Source organism: Strigops habroptila, chromosome 12, assembly GCF_004027225.2.
Source record: "Strigops habroptila isolate Jane chromosome 12, bStrHab1.2.pri, whole genome shotgun sequence".
In the NCBI taxonomy this organism is placed as follows: domain Eukaryota; kingdom Metazoa; phylum Chordata; class Aves; order Psittaciformes; family Psittacidae; genus Strigops; species Strigops habroptila.
Window position 1 is genome coordinate 2,999,985 of NC_044288.2, and position 18,420 is coordinate 3,018,404.

General features: G+C 55.0%; 2 protein-coding genes across 2 annotated transcripts; one reads left to right on the forward strand and one right to left on the reverse strand.

Annotated features, from left to right (window-relative positions):
* The first annotated feature begins 219 nt into the window (after nt 1–219).
* Nucleotides 220–3,815, forward strand: FABP3 (fatty acid binding protein 3). The gene is made up of 4 exons (XM_030504147.1): nt 220–579; nt 1,133–1,305; nt 2,839–2,940; nt 3,531–3,815. Exons 1-4 carry the CDS (start codon nt 507–509, stop codon nt 3,582–3,584), a joined length of 402 nt encoding a protein of 133 aa, XP_030360007.1. The 5' UTR covers nt 220–506; the 3' UTR covers nt 3,585–3,815.
* Nucleotides 3,816–4,502: 687 nt separating this feature from the next.
* Nucleotides 4,503–18,329, reverse strand: ZCCHC17 (zinc finger CCHC-type containing 17). The gene is made up of 8 exons (XM_030504507.1): nt 18,181–18,329; nt 17,627–17,762; nt 16,789–16,846; nt 15,731–15,831; nt 14,727–14,818; nt 13,637–13,737; nt 12,552–12,700; nt 4,503–5,491 (listed from the first exon to the last, which is right to left on the reverse strand). The coding sequence occupies exons 2-8, from the start codon at nt 17,735–17,737 to the stop codon at nt 5,297–5,299; spliced, it is 807 nt and encodes a 268-aa protein (XP_030360367.1). The 5' UTR covers nt 17,738–17,762; nt 18,181–18,329; the 3' UTR covers nt 4,503–5,296.
* Between the last annotated feature and the right edge of the window lie 91 nt (nt 18,330–18,420).

Below are 18,420 nucleotides of genomic sequence, written 5' to 3' on the forward strand. Positions count from 1 at the left end.
CCCGTGCCTCAGTTTCCCCACCCCACCTCCCTGTCCTCATCACACACCACCTTGAAGGACCCCGCTGCTCTCCCCACATCCTCCCCTGCTCCGACCTCACACAACCCTCCTCCGCGCTCCCGCGGGGCGGTGCACACACCCCTGCCTCAGTTTCCCCTTCTCCCTTTGACCACCAAAGCCGCCGAGACCGGACGCAACTCATGACACGATTGACCCGCTGCGCTCTTCCCCATGCGTGCGCGCTGCCCCAGGGCACGGGGGGCTGCGGGCCGGGGCCGGGGCCGCTGGCGGGGCGCGGGTGGCCGCTGGCAGCGCTGCCGAGGAGGAGTATTTCTGGAGCGCGGTTCTGCTCTTTCCAATCATGTGATGGGGACATTATTTAAGGCGGTGGCGAGACCAGGCGGGAGCTGCGGGTTGGGCGCTGCTGAACCACGCTCCGAGCCGGGCCCCGGCACCCTCTGAGCCGCTGAGTGTGACACCCACCCCCCCGCCAGCACCCCCGCACCATGGCCGATGCTTTCGTGGGCACCTGGAAGCTGGTGGAAACGACCAATTTCGATGAGTACATGAAGGCGTTGGGTGAGTAACGGGGGGGGTTGGAGCCGCGGCATCACCCCCTTTGTGGTTTATATCCCCCCCCCCCTCCGCACACGCGGCTGTGGTTGGGGGGTGCGGGTGTGAGGGGGGCGCTGCTGTGGGTGGGTGGTTTATGGGGGGGCTCTGGGGGTTGGGCTGGGTGAAGGGGGTTCATCATTCCCTGCCCGTTTGGGGGGGACACGATGCGACACCCCCCCCCCCCGGGGTGCTGGGAGCTGCTCAGGACCCCTCCAGCCTTCACCCCCCTCAGCCCCCCATCATCCCAAACCACAGAGTGGTCCATGGGGGGGTGAAACTGGTGAACCCCGCAAACCCAGCTGTGGATCCGGGTGCTGCAACGGCAGCATTCCCAGCCCCTTTTCCCATTGCTCCTGTCCTGGATCCCGCCCAAGCACAGCAGGAACACACTGGGGGTCCCCAGGACCACGGGTGGGTGGTTTTGGGGTTCACCTCCCCCCACCCATGAGGAAGAAGGTGATGCTGGAGGGTGATGCCGCATCCTGCCCCTCCGCGCACCCTCACCCTGCACCCTCAGGCGTGGGCTTCGCCACGCGGCAGATGGCCGGGCTCACCAAACCCACCACCATCATCGAGCTGGATGGTGACAAGGTGACGGTGAAGACCCAAAGCACCTTCAAGAACACGGAGATCAGCTTCAAGCTGGGCGAGGAGTTCGATGAGACCACGGCAGACGACAGGCACGTCAAGGTGAGCCCTGACCCCCAAGTGGGACCCCCAAAAGGGTCTGTGGGTTGCATGGGATGCGGCTGTCACCCCGTGGCTCTGCGGCTCCAGCCTTGTTGCCGATGGAAGGATAAACCCTCTTTGCTCACCGGGGTTGGGGTTCAAGCCTGGTCTCCTTCACCCCATTTTCAGCTGGGGTGTCCCGGGAGCAGCACGGGGAGGGCAGGGAGGTTGTGCAAGAGCTGGGCTTGCTCAAGAGGAGGCGAAGGGATGTGGTGGGGTGGTAGCAAGAGGAGTCCCTGCTCCAGGGCGGGGATCGGGGCACAGAGCTCTGTGTTGAGCCCCCTCTTTGCTCTCTGGGCAGAGCTGCAGCAGGGATGGAGCAGTTGGGTGATGCTGAACCCAATCAGGCTGTTCCTCCCCATAAGAGCAAGGACAAACCACCTCAAGAAGGGTCCAAGCTCCTTCCTTGGCCTCTCCCCCCTGCACAGACATTGTCCCTTGCAGCACTGGCCCAGCCCCTGCTGCTTCTTAGCTCCCCAGCAGCTGATCCCATGCACCATCACATACACTGTGCATGGGGCAGTCGCAGCCCTGTGCCCCACAGCCCAGGACGCATCTCGGGGGGAGGCTTTGGGGCTCATTGGACACAAAACCCCTTCCCCAGCCCTAAAGCAGCAAGTGCAAGAGCTGGGCGTAGAGTGAGGATGGGCTGAAATGGGATGAGTGCTGGGGGATACAGGGCAGTGGATCCATGTCTGCAGCGGATCCGTGTCCACAGCAGATCCGTGTCCACAGCGGATCTTTATCCACAGCAGATCTCTGCTCACACTGGCTGGAGCTGGTGGAAACTATGCTCGGAGCAGCAAAGCATGTGACCAGCACCAGCCCCTGCCACAGCCCAGGACGTGTCCTTCGGGTGCTCTTCGGCTGGTGGCCAAAGGGGACAGGAGGCTGCCCGGGCCCCATGGGGCTGCACAGGATGGGGCTGCGGGGCTGCCACCCTGTGGGGCACCCCAGATATGTGGGTCCAGGGCCATGGGGCTCCCAAATTATGCAAGGAGATGAGTTGTGGGGAGACCCAAGGTGTGCAGTCTGGCTGGGGGCACCCAAGGTCTTGTGGCGCAGTGGGGACAACACCATGGGGAGACCTGAGCTCTGGGTGGGGGGGGAACCAGAGCCATAGGGGGACCCGAGGGACTCTGGAGGAGCTGGGTGTGGGGCACAGGGCAGGATGTGGCCCTGGCAGCCCTGGTGCTGGAGCCTGTCCCGGCACAGCTCTGGGCTCACACTAACCTTGGCACCGGCGGGGCTTGGGTGCTGAGTCAGCAGCAGCAGCTGTGCAAACAGCAGCCCAGGAGCACGGGCGTTTGCTGGGTCAGCCCCTCCAAAACCCTGCCCAGGCCCTCTGGGTGCGGATCAGAGCCCTGGGACCTGCCCTGATACCTGCCCCGATGCCTGCCCTGATACCTCCCCTGGTACCTGCCCTGATACCTCCCCTGGTACCTTCCGTGATACCTGCCCTTGGTAATGGTGGGTCTTGTTCTCTCCCCTCAGTCCTTGGTCACACTGGATGGAGGCAAACTGGTCCACGTGCAGAAGTGGGATGGGAAGGAGACATCACTGGTGCGGGAGCTGAAGGATGGGAAATTAATTCTGGTGAGGAAATAGAAACGGTTGGAAAGAAGCACAAGTGGTAAGGTTGTTGAAAATAGGTGGATTAGTGGGAAAACCAGGGAGAAAAACTGCTCTGGGGATGCAAGAAGCAAAATCATTATGTAGAATCTATTTAAAAGCCATAATGGGAATGGTGTAACATAAGGGGTGCAGTCATGCTTTAAAAAAGAGGAGGGGGGGCTTCAAGAAATGTGGAGAGGGGGTTTGGACAAGGGATGTAGGGACAGGCCAAGGGGAATGGCTTTAACCTGCCAGAGGGGAGATTGAGATGAGCTCTGAGGCAGAAGCTCTTCCCTGGGAGGGTGCTGAGGCACTGGCACAGGGTGCCCAGAGAAGCTGTGGCTGCCCCATCCCTGGCAGTGTTCAAGGCCAGGTTGGACACAGGGGCTTGGAGCAACCTGCTCTAGTGGAAGGTGTCCCTGCCCGTGGCAGGGGTTGGAGCTGGAGGAGCTTTAAGGTCCCTTCAACCCAAACCGGGCTGTGAGTCTGCAACCAGAGGGGTTCAGCCCAGGACAGGGCAGGCAGGAGCCGCACCAGCATCACAACTAACCCCCCCCTATTTCTACCACCAGACTCTCTCCATGGGCAACGTCGTGTCCACCCGCACCTACGAGAAGGCCACATAGACGCTGTCCCCAGCTCCTTGCCCGTCACCTGGTGCCACATTCGCCCCCCACACACCTCAGTCCTCGCCCCACGCCGGGGTCCCGGAGCCCGTCACGCCGTGGGGGCCACCCGCTGCCCCTGTCCCCATCGCTCGGGGGCTGCTGGGGCTGGTCTCGTGGGTCAGGGCTTCTGTTTTTTATTGATAATGGGAAAAAGCCACGTGAAGAACGAATAAAGGTCTCGTTGGTACAGCTCTGGGAGCAGCTCCTTGGGAAGAGGGGGGCTGGCACGTGCTCACCCGCGGGCTCCATGGGGTGTTTGTGGGGGGGGGTAAATCCAGCCCCAGCACTGATGGGGTTAAGGAGCCTCGATCCCTGTAGCTGGCCCCAGCCTGTTCTCTGGGCTGCGGTCAGAGGTGGTCAGGGATAGAAATGTACTTCCCCAGGGGGAATAGGAGTTTACTCCCACTGCAGCTCTGGCATCGGTGCTCCAGCTTCCTGGCATGTTCCATCCCAGCGGGAGCCACCGTTCCACAACCCGTGTGCTCTGCCAAAGCTGCTCCGAGACGGGGGCTGAGGCCACCAGCACCTCGGGTGTGGGTTTGGGAAGGAACCGGCCCCAAAGGGGACTTGGCTGTGGGGAAATGGGGTGAGAAGCACCAGGACAAGGAGCAGCTGCCCCATGTCCTGCCATGGCAATGGCCGAGCTCCATCCAGCCCCATTCCCACCTCCACAGGAGGAACAGCTCCCATGTGGCACATCTGCCTGGCTGGGACACGCAGGGGACCTTCTTCTGCTGGTACACGAGATCCCAGCTCTGCCACCCCTTCCCCTGGCCTTCAGCTCCAGCTACAAGGCTCATCCTCCCCACCAGAAGGGTTCTCACCCCATCACACCCCCCCTTCCCACTGCAGGGAACCTCACAAAGGAGCCAGGACTTTCAAACACCCCCTTTAATGCAGGTCTCACTCCCTCCCACAGCCCTACCCCGACTCTTTCACTGCCCAAGACCAAGCGTAGAACACACAAAGGACAAGACCAGGTACAAAGTGCAGCCGGAGGTTGGAGAGGTTGATTTTCCATCACTTACCACGGTGCCAACACACCACAGTTAATGTTTACTTCAAATATCTCCACTCACCTCTTTGCTCCTTCCTTTTCCCCTCCCAGTGTTTGCAGCCAACATAAAGGGGAAGGTTTAAGCCTAAAAGCCAAGAGGCTCTGCACTGGGGGGACACAGGATATGGTGCTGGGATGGGAGGACACAGGACACGGTGCAGGGATGGGCAGGCAGAGCATGGCTGAGCTGCTCCACCTTTCCCACGCAATGAAGGGGTTGGTGTCATGCAGGCCCCACATCCAGAGAGCTCCCAGCACTGGCAGCACCCATGGGATACGAGGCTGCAGCCAGGATTGGTGCTGAGGAAGGGGTATATGGAGCCTGTGGATGGGAGACAACAGCCTCCTGCACCTAAAGTAACAGGGCAGGACTGGGATCAACTCAACCCTGCCCCACTGCACACCCAGAGTTACACACCCAGAGCTCCCAGGTGGAGATTACTCCGAGGTGGGTGCTGTGGAACACACCTCCCACTGGAAAGGCATGGGGCAGAGCATCCCAAAGCGGATGAAAGGCTGTTTAAGGGTGGCTGTGCTGTTCAGCTCTGCTCACTCCTCGTGGTGCACAGCAGGGGCTCACACCGCTGGTACCCCACCACCAGCCTGCTCAGCCTCAGGGCTTCTTCTTATGCTTCTTCTGCTTCTTCTTCTTCTTCTTCTGGGCCTTGCTGCCCTTCGCCGAGTGCTTGTTCTTCTTGCTGGCTGGTTGAGCCCCGTCGCTGTCCGAGTCTGAGCTGTCCGAGGCCGACTCGGAGGAGGAGGAGGAAGAGGAGGGCTGATGCTTGTGCTTCTTCCTCTTCTTCTTCTCCTAGAAAATGAAGGAGAACAAATTAAGGTGGGAAAACTGCCACCTCAGCTCACCAGGGCAGTGAGACACACTCTGCAATGAGCCCTACAAGCTGTGACAGGAACAAGCCCGTTCCTAACCCGGGATGTGCGCTCAGGACCCATGAGGCTGGATCCAGGTACTGCTCTGTCCAAGCTGCAGTGAGCAGAGGAGGGTGTCGAGGTGTAAATCCAAGCCTGAAAACAGTCAGGTCACAAGAAAAGAGCCCCTGCTCCACAGAGCCTACTCTGTTATTTGAGGCCGTTCTTTTTAATAGAGCTTGGCAGGATGAGGCCCTTTTGGCCACCAAAACGGGTTTGTACAGCAGCCCCATGGGTGCAAGCACCATCCCCACCCCTCCAGCAGCCCCAGCCCGGGCAGTGCAATGTGCAGCCGTGCTGGAACACCCCCAACACACCCTTCCCCTTGCGGGAAAGCCCAGGCAGTGCCAGGCAGAGGCTCCCTGGGCTGAGGGGTTTGGGCAAGCCCTTGCACAACCTCCAGGCAGATTGCACAGCCTTCCCCTTTCCCCAGCACAGCAGCACTGAGCCTCTGGGCTGTGCTGCTGCAAAGCCCTGAAGCAAAAGATAAGCAGAGCTCAAGAGATGACGTTTAGATGTAGGATGGGAAAGGCTGGTGCTGGAATAAAGCTCCTGAGGAAGTGGGAAATGGATCTAAACCCTCCGTTTGGAGGTGTCTGACTCCCAAGTGGAGATTACTGTGAGATGAGCGCTGTGGTGCACACCTCCCACTGGAATGGCATGGGGCAGAGCACCCCAATAGCTGTAGGCTGTTTAATGGTGCAGCACTGCAAGCTGTAGGTAGTTGATTAGCAAACAGGAGTGGGGAGAGGATCTGATCCCCCCGGATCAGATGCCAGTGATACACAAACTACTGTGAGCTGAACTAGATGCAGCTTTATTCCTCAGCCACAGCACAGCTCCTTCCCCCCTACACGTACTTTTTCCTTTCTGGACACATCTCCTCTAGCCTGGTGTCATCCTGGGTTTGTAAGAACACAGCCTGCAGCTGAGATGGCCCAGCAGCACTGCAGCTGAAGGGTGAAGCAGAGCATGAGCCATGGCACTGCCCTCCCCACTGGCCACCACCTCTGCAGGGCTGAGCTCTCTGTTACAGCAGGAATGAGCTTGGCTGAGCCTGTGCCAAGAGGTGGGGGAAGCGGAGGATGTTCACTTCAAAGCATCAATCAATAAGGCATCATTACAGCTTGGGCAGAGACTGGATGGAGCAGCCCTGAGGAGAAGGATTTGGGGGTGCTGGGTGAGGAGAAGCTCCCCATGACCCGGCTTCAGTGTGTGCTTGAGCCCAGAACCCCCCCGTGTGCTGGGCTGCACCCCCAGAGCGTGAGCAGCAGCTCAGGGAGGGGATCCTGCCCCTCTGCTGCGCTCTGGGGAGACCCCCCCTGCAGTCCTGGTCCAGCTCTGGGGCAACAGCACCAGAGGGACGTGGAACTGTTGGAGTCCAGAGGAGGCCCCGGAGCTGCTGCGAGGGCTGGAGCAGCTCTGCTCTGGAGCCAGGCTGAGAGAGTTGGGCTGGGGCAGCCTGGAGAAGAGAAGGCTCCTGAAGGGGAGACCTTAGAGCAGCTCCGGTGCCTAAAGGGGCTCCAGGAAACCTGGAGAGGGGCTTTGGACAAGGGCCTGGAGGGACAGGCCAAGGGGAATGGCTTTAACCTGCCAGAGGGGAGATTGAGATGAGCTCTTGGGCAGAAGCTCTTCCCTGTGAGGGTGCTGAGGTGCTGGCACAGGGTGCCCAGAGAAGCTGTGGCTGCCCCATCCCTGGCAGTGTTCAAGGCCAGGTTGGACACAGGGGCTTGGAGCAACCTGCTCTAGTGGAAGGTGTCCCTGCCCGTGGCAGGGGGTTGGAACTGGAGGAGCTTTGAAGATCCCTTCAACCCAAATCATTTTATGACTCAGTATAAACTGGTGTCAGACCTTTACCCCCCATGGCCAGCCCTATGCTCATCTGCCGGTGCTGGAGCAGGTGGAAATAGCTGCCCACCCCACTCATCCTGCTCTGTTCGGGTCTCTCATGGACCTGGCTGTTTGCCACTGTTCCCTTATGGAATCACGGGTTCATTCTCTCCCCCTTGGCTTAGCTCCTGGAGGCTGGGGTGTCCTCAGCCAAGGAGGTGGCCTCCCGGAGGACTCCTTGTCCTGGGACTGGCATAACCGTGTCCTTGGACTTGCTGCTTTCTGCTTCCTTGTGAAACGAGGGCATGGCCCCAGCATCCCTGCCAAGGCAGGGGTGACACAGCAACCCTCCCCTCGTAACACTCTGCAAGCCCAAGGGTACCCTTGAGGTTGTTGGGGACACTCTTGGCAAGGAAAGGAAGCCAAGTGCTTGGCTTGGGACTCCAGGCTTCTCCCATTACACCCTGTCCTGCAGGGGAATGTAGAACGTGGTTGTGGTTTATGTTTGGAGCTGGCACTTGACCAGGGTCTGTGTCCCATTGTGCTGCTCCCCAAAGCCTGGGCAGGGCCATGCTCTGAACACCCCCTCATGCACCCTTCTTGCAGTTAGAAGTGGTGGTGGTGGGAAGCTGGGCTTTCCATCTGCCTCACACCAAGGCTTTTCCTGCTGTAGTGATCATAGAATCACACTGGGTTATCAGTGAGGGACCACAAAGGAGGGGAAGGATGTAGCAGCTTATTTAACATGAAACAGAACAACTCTTTTAGGGAGGTGGAAGAGCAAAGACAACACATGGACAGAGCTGAACATGGAGCAAAGAGGCCTTTGGGGCTGCAGGGGGAGAGCAGAGAGGTGAGTTCCCCTGGCAGGGAACAGGTTGGTGTAGTTCCACAACAGCACCCTGCTCATGGATGTCACCAAAACTGGAATGTCTACATTTTTCCATGGGACAATACCACATCAAAGTCCCCCACCCCCAGATGAAGGGCAGAAGGAAGTTGTAACAGTCTTTAGAAGCAGCAGCTGGTAAAGAGTTAAAGCTTCCAGAGAAAGGGATGCAGCAAGGAGAATTTTCTCAAGCTTTTCCAGCCTGTGCACATGGTGAGAAAGTTTGACAAGACCTTAACAAGTGAGAGAGTTCCATTCCCGAGCTTGGGAAACTTTGCTCAGCATGGGAAGGCTGAAGACAGGACAGGATGTCACACGCGTTCCTTCAGGCTTGCAGGGGGAAGGGAAGGACACACGTGGACATTGTGCTGCCTGAAACAACAACCTTGTCCCCTTTCTGAGGGCTTCTTACAGCCCGAGTGCTCACAGCAGCACAGGAAAAGCCCTTTCAGGGCAGCAGTGGAATGAGCACAGCACATGTGCTGGGCTGCAGATCCTGCACGGAGCAAACCAGCAGGGAAGAGGGTAAAGGGGTGCTACAAGCAAGCTGGAGAGGGGCTTTGGACAACAGCAGTGTCAGGCTCCAGCCCTGCTGGATCAGGATTGCAGGGGGGGGTCCCCAGAGCAAAGCAAAGGGGGAGAATCCCCTCCCTGAGCTGCTGCTCTCGCTCTGGGCGTGCAGCCCAGCACACGGGGGGCCCTGGGCTCAAGCACACACTGAAGCCGGGTCATGGGGAGCTTCTCCTCACCCAACACCCCCAAATCCTTCTCCTCAGGATTGCTCCATCCAGTCTCCTCCAGCCTGTGCTGGGGCTTTCCTACTGCTCTCCTTGTGCCTAAGAAGCTGGCACTAAAGGGGACCACATCACCCAGCAGGCTCCCTCCTGCCCTTTGCAAGGCAAGGTGCTCCAGGCTATGCCTTAAGAATGTTCCAACAGTTCACTCCTTGTCAAGGTATTTGATTTGAGATAAGACAGGAGTGTCCAGAGCTCTCCAAGACATTTTTGTCAGGCCCTTTTGTGGAGTTAAGGCCTCCTTCAGAGACTTTATGCCTGTGTCCATGTGAAAAACTGGAATGGATTTCCAGGTATCTCTCTTTGGCTGTCTCCAGAGGTGGCAGGGATCCTTCTGGGAGGGTTTATACTTAAAGAGAAAAAGCAAAAAGGCAGAATTCCACCCCCCCCAGTTTCATTCCAAACAAGAATCTGAAGGTATTAGTGCACCTTGTGCTGGAGTTCCAATCAGAATGAATCTCCTGAGCAGAATCCACTCCATGGCACTGAATAAATGCAGAGAGAGGGAAGCACAGAGGACAGCACAGTGTGTGAAGAGCTGAGCCCTAAGCTAATGTCATGTAAGAACTGGTAAAACAAGCACCACCTACAAGGGAGAATGAGCTGAGGCTGGATGAACCACAGGTCATTGAGCAAACAACAAAGCGAGGTGTGGTTTTGACATGAAGAGACAACATCTGCAGGGAGAATCTGCCTGGAAGCCTTTTCCATGTGGGAGGAGCAGCAGCAAGTCTGCCCAGAAGGTATCCCAAGTCTCATTCACTACAGGACCAGCTCAAAACCATCCCAGGGCTGAGTCAATCAATGAATGTGAGCAGAAGATGGGAGGCTTTTGTTGAATTTAACCTAAAGGGGTTACACCTCCAGCTGACAATGCAGATCTTCTCTTGAAAGGCAGGAGAAGGAAGAGGAATGGGAAGGGTGCCTGTCTCTCAGCACGCCTGTCTCCCACACCAGCTCAGCACAGGCACGCTGCTGGTTCCCATGGGAGCTCCTTCACCCTGGGACCCAAGGGGGAAAGTGAAAGGGTGCAGCCACGTGCTGGTGCAGCCAGGCTGAGAGAGCTGGGCTGGGGCAGCCTGGAGAAGAGAAGGCTCCTCAAGGGGACACCTTAGAGCAGCTCCAGTGCCTAAAGGGGCTCCAGGAAACCTGGAGAGGGGCTTTGGACAAGGGCCTGGAGGGACAGGCCAAGGGGAATGGCTTTAACCTGCCAGAGGGGAGATTGAGATGAGCTCTGAGGCAGAAGCTCTTCCCTGGGAGGGTGCTGAGGCGCTGGCACAGGGTGCCCAGAGAAGCTGTGGCTGCCCCATCCCTGGCAGTGTTCAAGGCCAGGTTGGACACAGGGGCTTGGAGCAACCTGCTCTAGTGGAAGGTGTCCCTGCCCGGGGCAGAGGTTGGAGCTGGATGAGCTTTAAGCTCCCTTCCAACACAAACCATCCCATGATTCTATGAGCCCAGAGTATCCCTGTGGGGAGACAAAAGAGCACCCAGAAACTGCAAGGAAGGATCAGATCAAGGAAGGAGAAAGTGTTGACTGTGAGCAACCAAAAATGTTCCAGCTCTTGCCGTGATACTGAAGGGATATGGGTAGAGAGCAGTTCCCTGTCTACTCATCTGAAAACAAAGCTCTCCATTCATGTCACAGCACTGGATGAGATGGGACAATCTGCACTAGGTAGATTGAGCTATTTCTGCTGTGCGTAGATCCCCAGGGGCTCCAGGCAAACAGGGAAGCACGTGGAGGCTCCCAGACAAGCTCACAGCAGGCACTCGAGACAACAAGGGAGCTATTCACATCGAGGATCCCACATCCTGCCTCTGGAAAGCTCAAAGCAGCACTGGAAACATCAGAAAACTTTTGATCTCCTCCTTGAGAAGGGAAGAGGATCAAAGGAAGCAGCAGGATTGAAAGGAAAGCTGTTAATCCACAAAAACCCCCCCAAAACTAGTAACAAATTCAGGATAGTGGCCCAGATCTCCTGTAGTCTCGAGCAGGGAGAGACTCCACTGGGAATCCCCACCCCAGTGGACAGGCACTGATACAACAAGGAGCTGTTTGCACACCTCAGGGTCATTCCTCCCCCCCCAGCAGTTACAGAAGCCTGAGACAAACCATCTTCAAGAGAAATCATCCTCATTGTTAGAGGAAGGAGAAGCCAAGGCAGGAGGAACCAGCCCAGCTGCTCCCATTCTGCTCCATGGCAAGAGATGTTCTTCCCTGTGAGGGTGCTGAGGCGCTGGCACAGGGTGCCCAGAGAAGCTGTGGCTGCCCCATCCCTGGCAGTGTTCAAGGCCAGGTTGGACACAGGGGCTTGGAGCAACCTGCTCTAGTGGAAGGTGTCCCTGCCTCATCCAGGATGGAACCAGGCAACAGGATCTACAATCAAGGGTGATCCTGTTGCTGCTACTGGATCCAGAGCACTACCAAGCAAATGAGACTTCAGCCACCAGAGTCAGTCACTCTGGAATGGTCTGAATGTTGCCATCAAAACAGACTCCTCCATTCCCAATTGCCAACATCTGCAGCCTCTCCTGCTGGGACCAGCCCTGGTTTAACTCCACAGTGAGCCTGGGAAGAACTGAGCCCTCAGAAGTTGGTCCTTATCATGCAATTGCTAACACTGTCCTTGTCCCTCTCCTGGAAGACCCAACTGCAGCACCTCTTCTGCCTGTTGCCTCTCTCCAGGGATACAGACAGGTCACAGAGCTGGAAAAAGAGAGGAAAGAAGAGAGGAAGGGCTTTGGAAGTGCAATTGGAAGTTGGACTCCAGCTGTGAAGGGGCTGATGAACAGTTTGTTTACTGAAGTCTAAAGTTGGAATACTCGAGGCTGTATAAATACACTGAGCAGCTCCTGGTTTGGATTCAGGTCTCCCCTATGCTTCACAGCAGCTCTGAAGGCAGAGCTCAAACACTGGATGTAAAAGCTCTCTTATCTCTTGACATTTTCCCATGGACAAGAATTGCTGCAGAGCCTCAAGCAGAGAGTGCTCCCTGAGCAAACACAACTGGTGCTTTTCCCTCCATGGGGGCAGATAAGCCCAGAGCACATGGCACTGCCTGGGTCAGGCCACCCGCTGCAGGGGACAGCAGGGCACGAGGAGAGAGAAGGGAGCAGAAAGAGGGATTCAGGGAACTGGAGCAATTTCTATAGAGCCTCACAAAAAGCAGGGTAAAAATCCTCCTTTTCTCACTCAAATACCTTTTGAGGATGGCGGGTTACAGCACAAAAGCACCTTAAAGAGGGTTTAACAAGAAGAAAGGGAGAAAGTAGGAGAATTAGCCAAAGTTCCTGCTTTGCTCCAGAACTGAGCCACCTCCTCAGCCCAGAGCTGGCTGCTCCCAAGCACGGTGCTGTAGTAACTCAGATGTAGCTACACAGGACAAGTGGGGCTCATTTTTCCAGGCCAGCAGCAGGGCACCTCGTACCTTTTTCCTTTTCTTTGAAGGCTCATCAGCCAGGCTGGTCTTTTTGTGTCTTTCATGTCCTCCTGCTGCCACTTCCTCTTCTTCCTCTTCTGGAATGAGGCTGTATTTGGTACCTCCAGGCTGCACAAAACACTCCTTGGCAAAATGACCTGGAAAACAGTGTTTGAAGGAGAAAGCCATCTCTTTTTAAATATTATTCCTTTGTTCAAACTCTATTTCAGACACCTGAAATGCTGCCAATGATCATCTTATTAAACCACAATCAGAGAACCCATGTTTTGACCCAACCTCTCAGCTAGTTTAACATGCCCTGATTAAACAAGCCAGGAGCAAACACAACCCAGGTCATTCTGGAAAGATTAGTCAGGCAAAACACTAAGATGCTCTTGTCTGAACAGGGCGAGTGGTAGAAACGTGTCTGTGCAAGGGCTTGAACAGGAAAGGTGGATGGGAAAGAGTAAATTGGTGTGACAGGCACATGGTATGAGACCAAAGCCACAGACAGTGAGGAAAGCAGCTCATTCTGCTTCAATCCTTTCTGCTCTGGAGACATCAAAGTTGACCTACATATAATTGTAGTGGAAGCTGCATCTGCCCACCCCTTAGAGGGGACATCAGTGTTAAAACACAGACTGGAAACACACAGAATCCAGTTTAAAGTTTAGGGGATTCTTTCAAGTGGTATTTTAAAGATGGTTACCCCCCACTGCAGAGAACCAGATTGGCACTAACCTTCTCCAGAAGAGCATTAACTACTTTGAGGCTCTGGGGTGAAGACACGTGTATTTCTTCAAATGCAAAGCTAGAACAAGGCCTCATTAACAAGAGGCATTAACACAAATCTTGTGAGAAGGGAACCTGTATGGGCCTGCACTCAGCAGGAAGCTCAAATGTGACTTGAACAAACAAACCTCTACAGAAGGATTCAGCCAAGTCTTTCCTCTTCATAACAAGAGATAACAAATGGAGTTCTCCAAGACCCATGGAAGCAAAACTCAGTCCTTACACACATCATGAGCAGGATGTGGATACAATCCAGCCTACAGGTCACTAGCTGGTTGGAACAAGGCAGCCCCTAAACGTACCTTTGCACCCACACTTCTTGCACACAGTGTTGAGGACAGCTTCAAGTGTGATCTTCTGACTCGTGTAGTCTCTGAACGTGCGTCTTTTCCTCTCATCCTGACTGGAAAGGGAAGGACAGTTCCATTGTCAATCCATCCTCACCTCCAAGCAAATAGTTACATGGACACAACCTAAACACAGTTGTTTTTCAATGCTGCTTGAAAAGTAGCACTTGTGAAACCAAAGAATGGAGCTGAGCAACTGCTCATGACAACACACCATGTTGTTAACAGTGTGCTGCCCCATCATCTTCTGCTTCTGAGGTGAACTGAGCTCTCTCCCCACAGAGCAGACAAACACAGGGAGCTGCAGATGTGTCCTTTATGCTAACATCTGTATTTGCTACATGAACACACACATCTGTAACGTGCCCAGTGTGAAAATAAAGTGATTTTATCTTTTACAAGGGCCTAGAGGGACAAGGGGAATGGCTTTAACCTGCCAGAGGGGAGACTGAGACGAGCTCTGAGGCAGAAGCTCTTCCCTGTGAGGGTGCTGAGGCGCTGGCACAGGGTGCCCAGAGAAGCTGTGGCTGCCCCATCCCTGGCAGTGTTCAAGGCCAGGCTGGACACAGGGGCTTGGAGCAACCTGCTCTAGTGGAAGGTGTCCCTGCCCGTGGCAGGGGTTGGAGCTGGAGGAGCTTTAAGCTCCCTCCCAACACAAACCACTCTGGGATTCTGACCTGCACGAGATGTCACCAAAAGACAAAAAAAGGACCATAAAAAGTAGATAAAGAAGCTCTGAAACACTCAAGCACTTAAGATTTGATTTCTTAGTATGTGAAGTGAGACAAACGCTCAGGTGGAGCAAGTGTCCTTCCTGCACAAGCTCATGCCCATCACAACATAGGAATGAAAACCCTGCTGCAGTCTCCTCCAGCTCCTGCCTCTAAGGAGTGTATCCAAGGGATTGCCTCCGGCCAGACAGCAGCAGGCTCAGGCAGGGCCCCTCAGCCCCCAAAGGAGGGCAGCTCTAGGAGGGGTATGGCAGGAGGAAAAGGCAGCAGCACCCTGGCTGGTCTGTCAGATCCTGCTCAGTAGATTTACCTACTCAAGGGAAACATTGTTTGGATCGAGGTCTTTTCCTGTGCCTTGGTTAACAACCTTCATGGAGAGGGAAAGCTTCAGCTTGTCATCCTTCACCTGAAAGAGAGGAGTCATGACAATGTTGTTAGTTCATACACTGTCACTGGAGGCCTATTGAGAAGGAAGGAAAGGCTGGTTAGCAAAGAGCAGCACCACAAAGGATATTGCACCAAAGTGCTTTTGTTCTGTTGTCTGTAGCTGCATTTAGTGTTGTAGCCAGGAAACCTGTTTCTGTTAAGTAGCTACTGCAGTCATAAGACTGAATATAGAAGTTATAGAAGCACAGAATCAACCAGGCTGGAAAATACCTTTAAGATCATCCAGTCCAACCATTCCCAGCACTGCCAAGGCCACCACTAACCCATGGCACTGAGGCCTCGGTTACACGGTGTGTGAACACTTGCAGGGACGGTGACTCCAGCCCTGCCCTGGGCAGCCTGTTCCAATGCCTGAGCACCCTCTGGGGAAGGAATTGTTCCTCAGCTCCATCTAAACCTCCCCTGGTGCAGCCTGAGGCCGTTTCCTCTTGTCTTATCCCTTGGGAGCAGAGACCAGCCCCCTCCTGGTGGTGATACTTACTTGAAAGCAAAGATTTCAGCTGCTTCCAAGAACACTCTGTCTCTCAAACCAGTTTGAGACCCCTGTTTCCATCAGCTTTTCCCTTGGGATCTTCTCAAATTGCTCACTTAGCCACCAAATCACACACTTAAGGCTGCGAAGGGGTGGCAGGGGAAGAAAGGGAAGGATTTTGCTGCTTTTAAGCCAAAAGCTTTGATGAAATCCCTGTTCTGTTGCAAGTCACCAAGGCCTCATGCCCAAAGTCATGTCTGGAGATAAAGAGAATCCAGTTGTGTGTAAAACAGAGCCCCCCAAACCCCAGCACAGCACCAGGAACACACAGCCCCCCAGTGCAGCTCTCAGGGGGTTGCAGGATATTGCATCTACAAAGGAAACAAGAATGAACGTTACCTCTTTCCCAATGAGCTTCACCCACACTTTGTCTCCAACATCCACTATCTCCGAGGGCTTATCCACGCGGCAGGAGGACATGTGGGTCCTGTGGACAAGGCCTGGCCATGGGTTTGGAAGAGAAGGAGGAGATAAATTAAGCCAAGTCTCCACTGAAGCTCAGAACAGGCAGAGAATTGATCTCTAAATAGACACATATTGGGGGGGTGCTCAAAAATTCGTTGATTAACTGATTTAAACTGATCATGCCCTGGGGGTGCACAAAACCAAAACCCTTTGGAGACCACAGAGAAAGTGCTCAGTGGTTCCCCTAAGCAAAAGGAACCATTTCCTTCCTCCAGGACCTTCTGTAGCAAGAACTTGCAGCAATGAGACACGGAAAAGCTCATCAAGACCTGCTCCAACTCAACCCAGAGAAGCAGATCCTCTAAAGCAACGTCTTTGTACTCAACACACCATGTGCTCAGAAGGAACAGCACAGCAGCAGTCACAGCTCTCCCTTCCTGCCTGGGTATTGGGGGCTAAAGAGCCTGTTTCAAACAATCCCAGAGTGGTTTGGGTTGGAAAGGACCTTAAGATCATCAAGTTCCAACCCCCTGCCATAGGCAGAGACGGGTTGTGAGTGCCAGGACTTGCCACAGCATCCCCCAGGCACTGTTCCTCCTGTACAAGGAGTTTGTTTCCTTTGCCACAAACACAGATGGAGCTGGAAACCAGCTTTTCCTCTTTAGTGTTTCATTTGAGCTTCATTTCAATCATGTTTATTTAACTCAGTTGGGCAAAGCAGCAAACTGCAAACGATACCTATAGTTTGTTCAATACCTTCAAATGATCCTCTAAAACAACCTGAAGTTACCAAAAAGCCTCCCGAGTCGTTATGGTATTCATGCAAACACACCATCAGGTGGTAAATACCTTTTGAGAAGCCCAATTTCCTCCTAATTTAGGAAAAAAATACCTTTTTGTGAGCTTTTCATGAGCCTTTAATGTCACAATCAACTGCCAGAGACAAACACCCCACCAGGGAACTCCAGCTGCACAACAGCAGAGAAACAAACCTTGTTTCCTGCAGCCTGGGATTTTGATGAAGGCCCCATATTCTGTCACAGCAGCAACCTGGGGAGGAAAGGGACACAAAGCCCTGCACAAAACACCCACTTTCAAAGCACACGTTAGAGCAGGCAAAAGAAGCCCCCGTGGTTCTCCTCCTTTCCTTCAGGTTTAGATATCGGGGCAGGTTAGAGCAGTGCTGGGTAATTTGGGAGTGGGTATGGTCAGGCAAGCACTCCCTGTGAGACAGAGCAGTACCTTGTACACACACACATATCATAGAATCAAACTGGTTTGGGTTGAAGGGACCTTAAAGCTCATCCAGCCCAACCCCTGCCATGGGCAGGGACACCTTCCACTAGAGCAGGTTGCTCCAAGCCCCTGTGTCCAACCTGGCCTTGAGCACTGCCAGGGATGGGGCAGCCACAGCTTCTCTGGGCACCCTGTGCCAGCGCCTCAGCACCCTCACAGGGAAGAGCTTCTGCCTCAGAGCTCATCTCAATCTCCCCTCTGGTAGCTTAAAGCCATTCCCCTTGGCCTGTCCCTACAGGCCCTTGGCCAAAGCCCCTCTCCAGGTTTCCTGGAGCCCCTTTAGGCACTGGAGCTGCTCTAAGGTCTTCCCTTCAGGAGCCTTCTCTTGTCCAGGCTGCCCCAGCCCAGCTCTCTCAGCCTGTCTACATATCTATACATGTGTACAAACCACACAGACACATGTACATAAGTGTGTACAAGTGGTTCAGAAACTACCATTGAACTAAGCAGAAACTAACCCAACAAAATAAAGCGATGAAGAAGCCCCACGCTGCCCGTCCCCCGGGCCCTGACCACAGGCAATGCCCTCAATACCTCTCCCTGGAAGATGCTGTAGAGCTCGGGCAGCACCTCCATGGCTGCAGCCTCGTGTTGTCCAGGTGGGAGCTCCCCACAGCAGCTGAATTCACTCAGGGCACAGCACATCCACCACCCGGGGGCGGGGAGATGCCTGGGGAAAAAATAGTTGATTAATACATGAAAGTTCGTGCAGACAAGCTGATGCACAGGCAACAGTGGTTATTTCATAGAGTCATGGGATGGTTTGGGTTGAAGGGAGCTTAAGATCATCCAGTTCCAACCCTTGCCACGGGCAGGGACACCTTCCACTAGAGCAGGTTGCTCCAAGCCCCTGTGTCCAACCTGGCCTTGAACACTGCCAGGGATGGGGCAGCCACAGCTTCTCTGGGCACCCTGTGCCAGCACCTCAGCACCCTCACAGGGAAGAGCTTCTGCCTCAGAGCTCATCTCAATCGCCCCTCTGGCAGGTTAAAGCCATTCCTCTTGTCCCATCCCTACATTTCACCTTGACTTAAGCCACAACCAGCACCAACCCCCGACCGCCCCTGCCCTCGCACCGCGGCGCTCACCGCCGCGGGGAGCCGACGCCATACGCGGGAAGCTGCGCTGAGCCCGAGGCGGAGCCGGGCCCTGACACGGAGTCCCGTCAGCGCCCGCCTCAGTGCCTCCCGCCCGCCGCCATTTTGCCCCTCCACACCCCCCTCCTTCACCGTGAAGAACCTCTCACTCTTCCAATCACCGTGCGCAATGCTACCGGGTGTCAACCCTTACCCAGTCAGCGCTACACATGTTAAGCCTCCCGGTATCAT

Coding starts and splice junctions, on each gene's coding strand:
- FABP3 (XM_030504147.1), top strand. CDS start 507: ATGGCCGATGCTTTCGTGGGCACCTGGAAGCTGGTGGAAACGACCAAT. Junction 580..1,132: donor TGAGTACATGAAGGCGTTGG/GTGAGTAACGGG, acceptor CTGCACCCTCAG/GCGTGGGCTTCGCCACGCGG. Junction 2,941..3,530: donor AGGATGGGAAATTAATTCTG/GTGAGGAAATAG, acceptor TTCTACCACCAG/ACTCTCTCCATGGGCAACGT.
- ZCCHC17 (XM_030504507.1), bottom strand. CDS start 17,737: ATGTGCTGTGCCCTGAGTGAATTCAGCTGCTGTGGGGAGCTCCCACCT. Junction 16,847..17,626: donor ACAGCATCTTCCAGGGAGAG/GTATTGAGGGCA, acceptor TTTCCTCCCCAG/GTTGCTGCTGTGACAGAATA. Junction 15,832..16,788: donor CCCAGGCTGCAGGAAACAAG/GTTTGTTTCTCT, acceptor ACCCATGGCCAG/GCCTTGTCCACAGGACCCAC.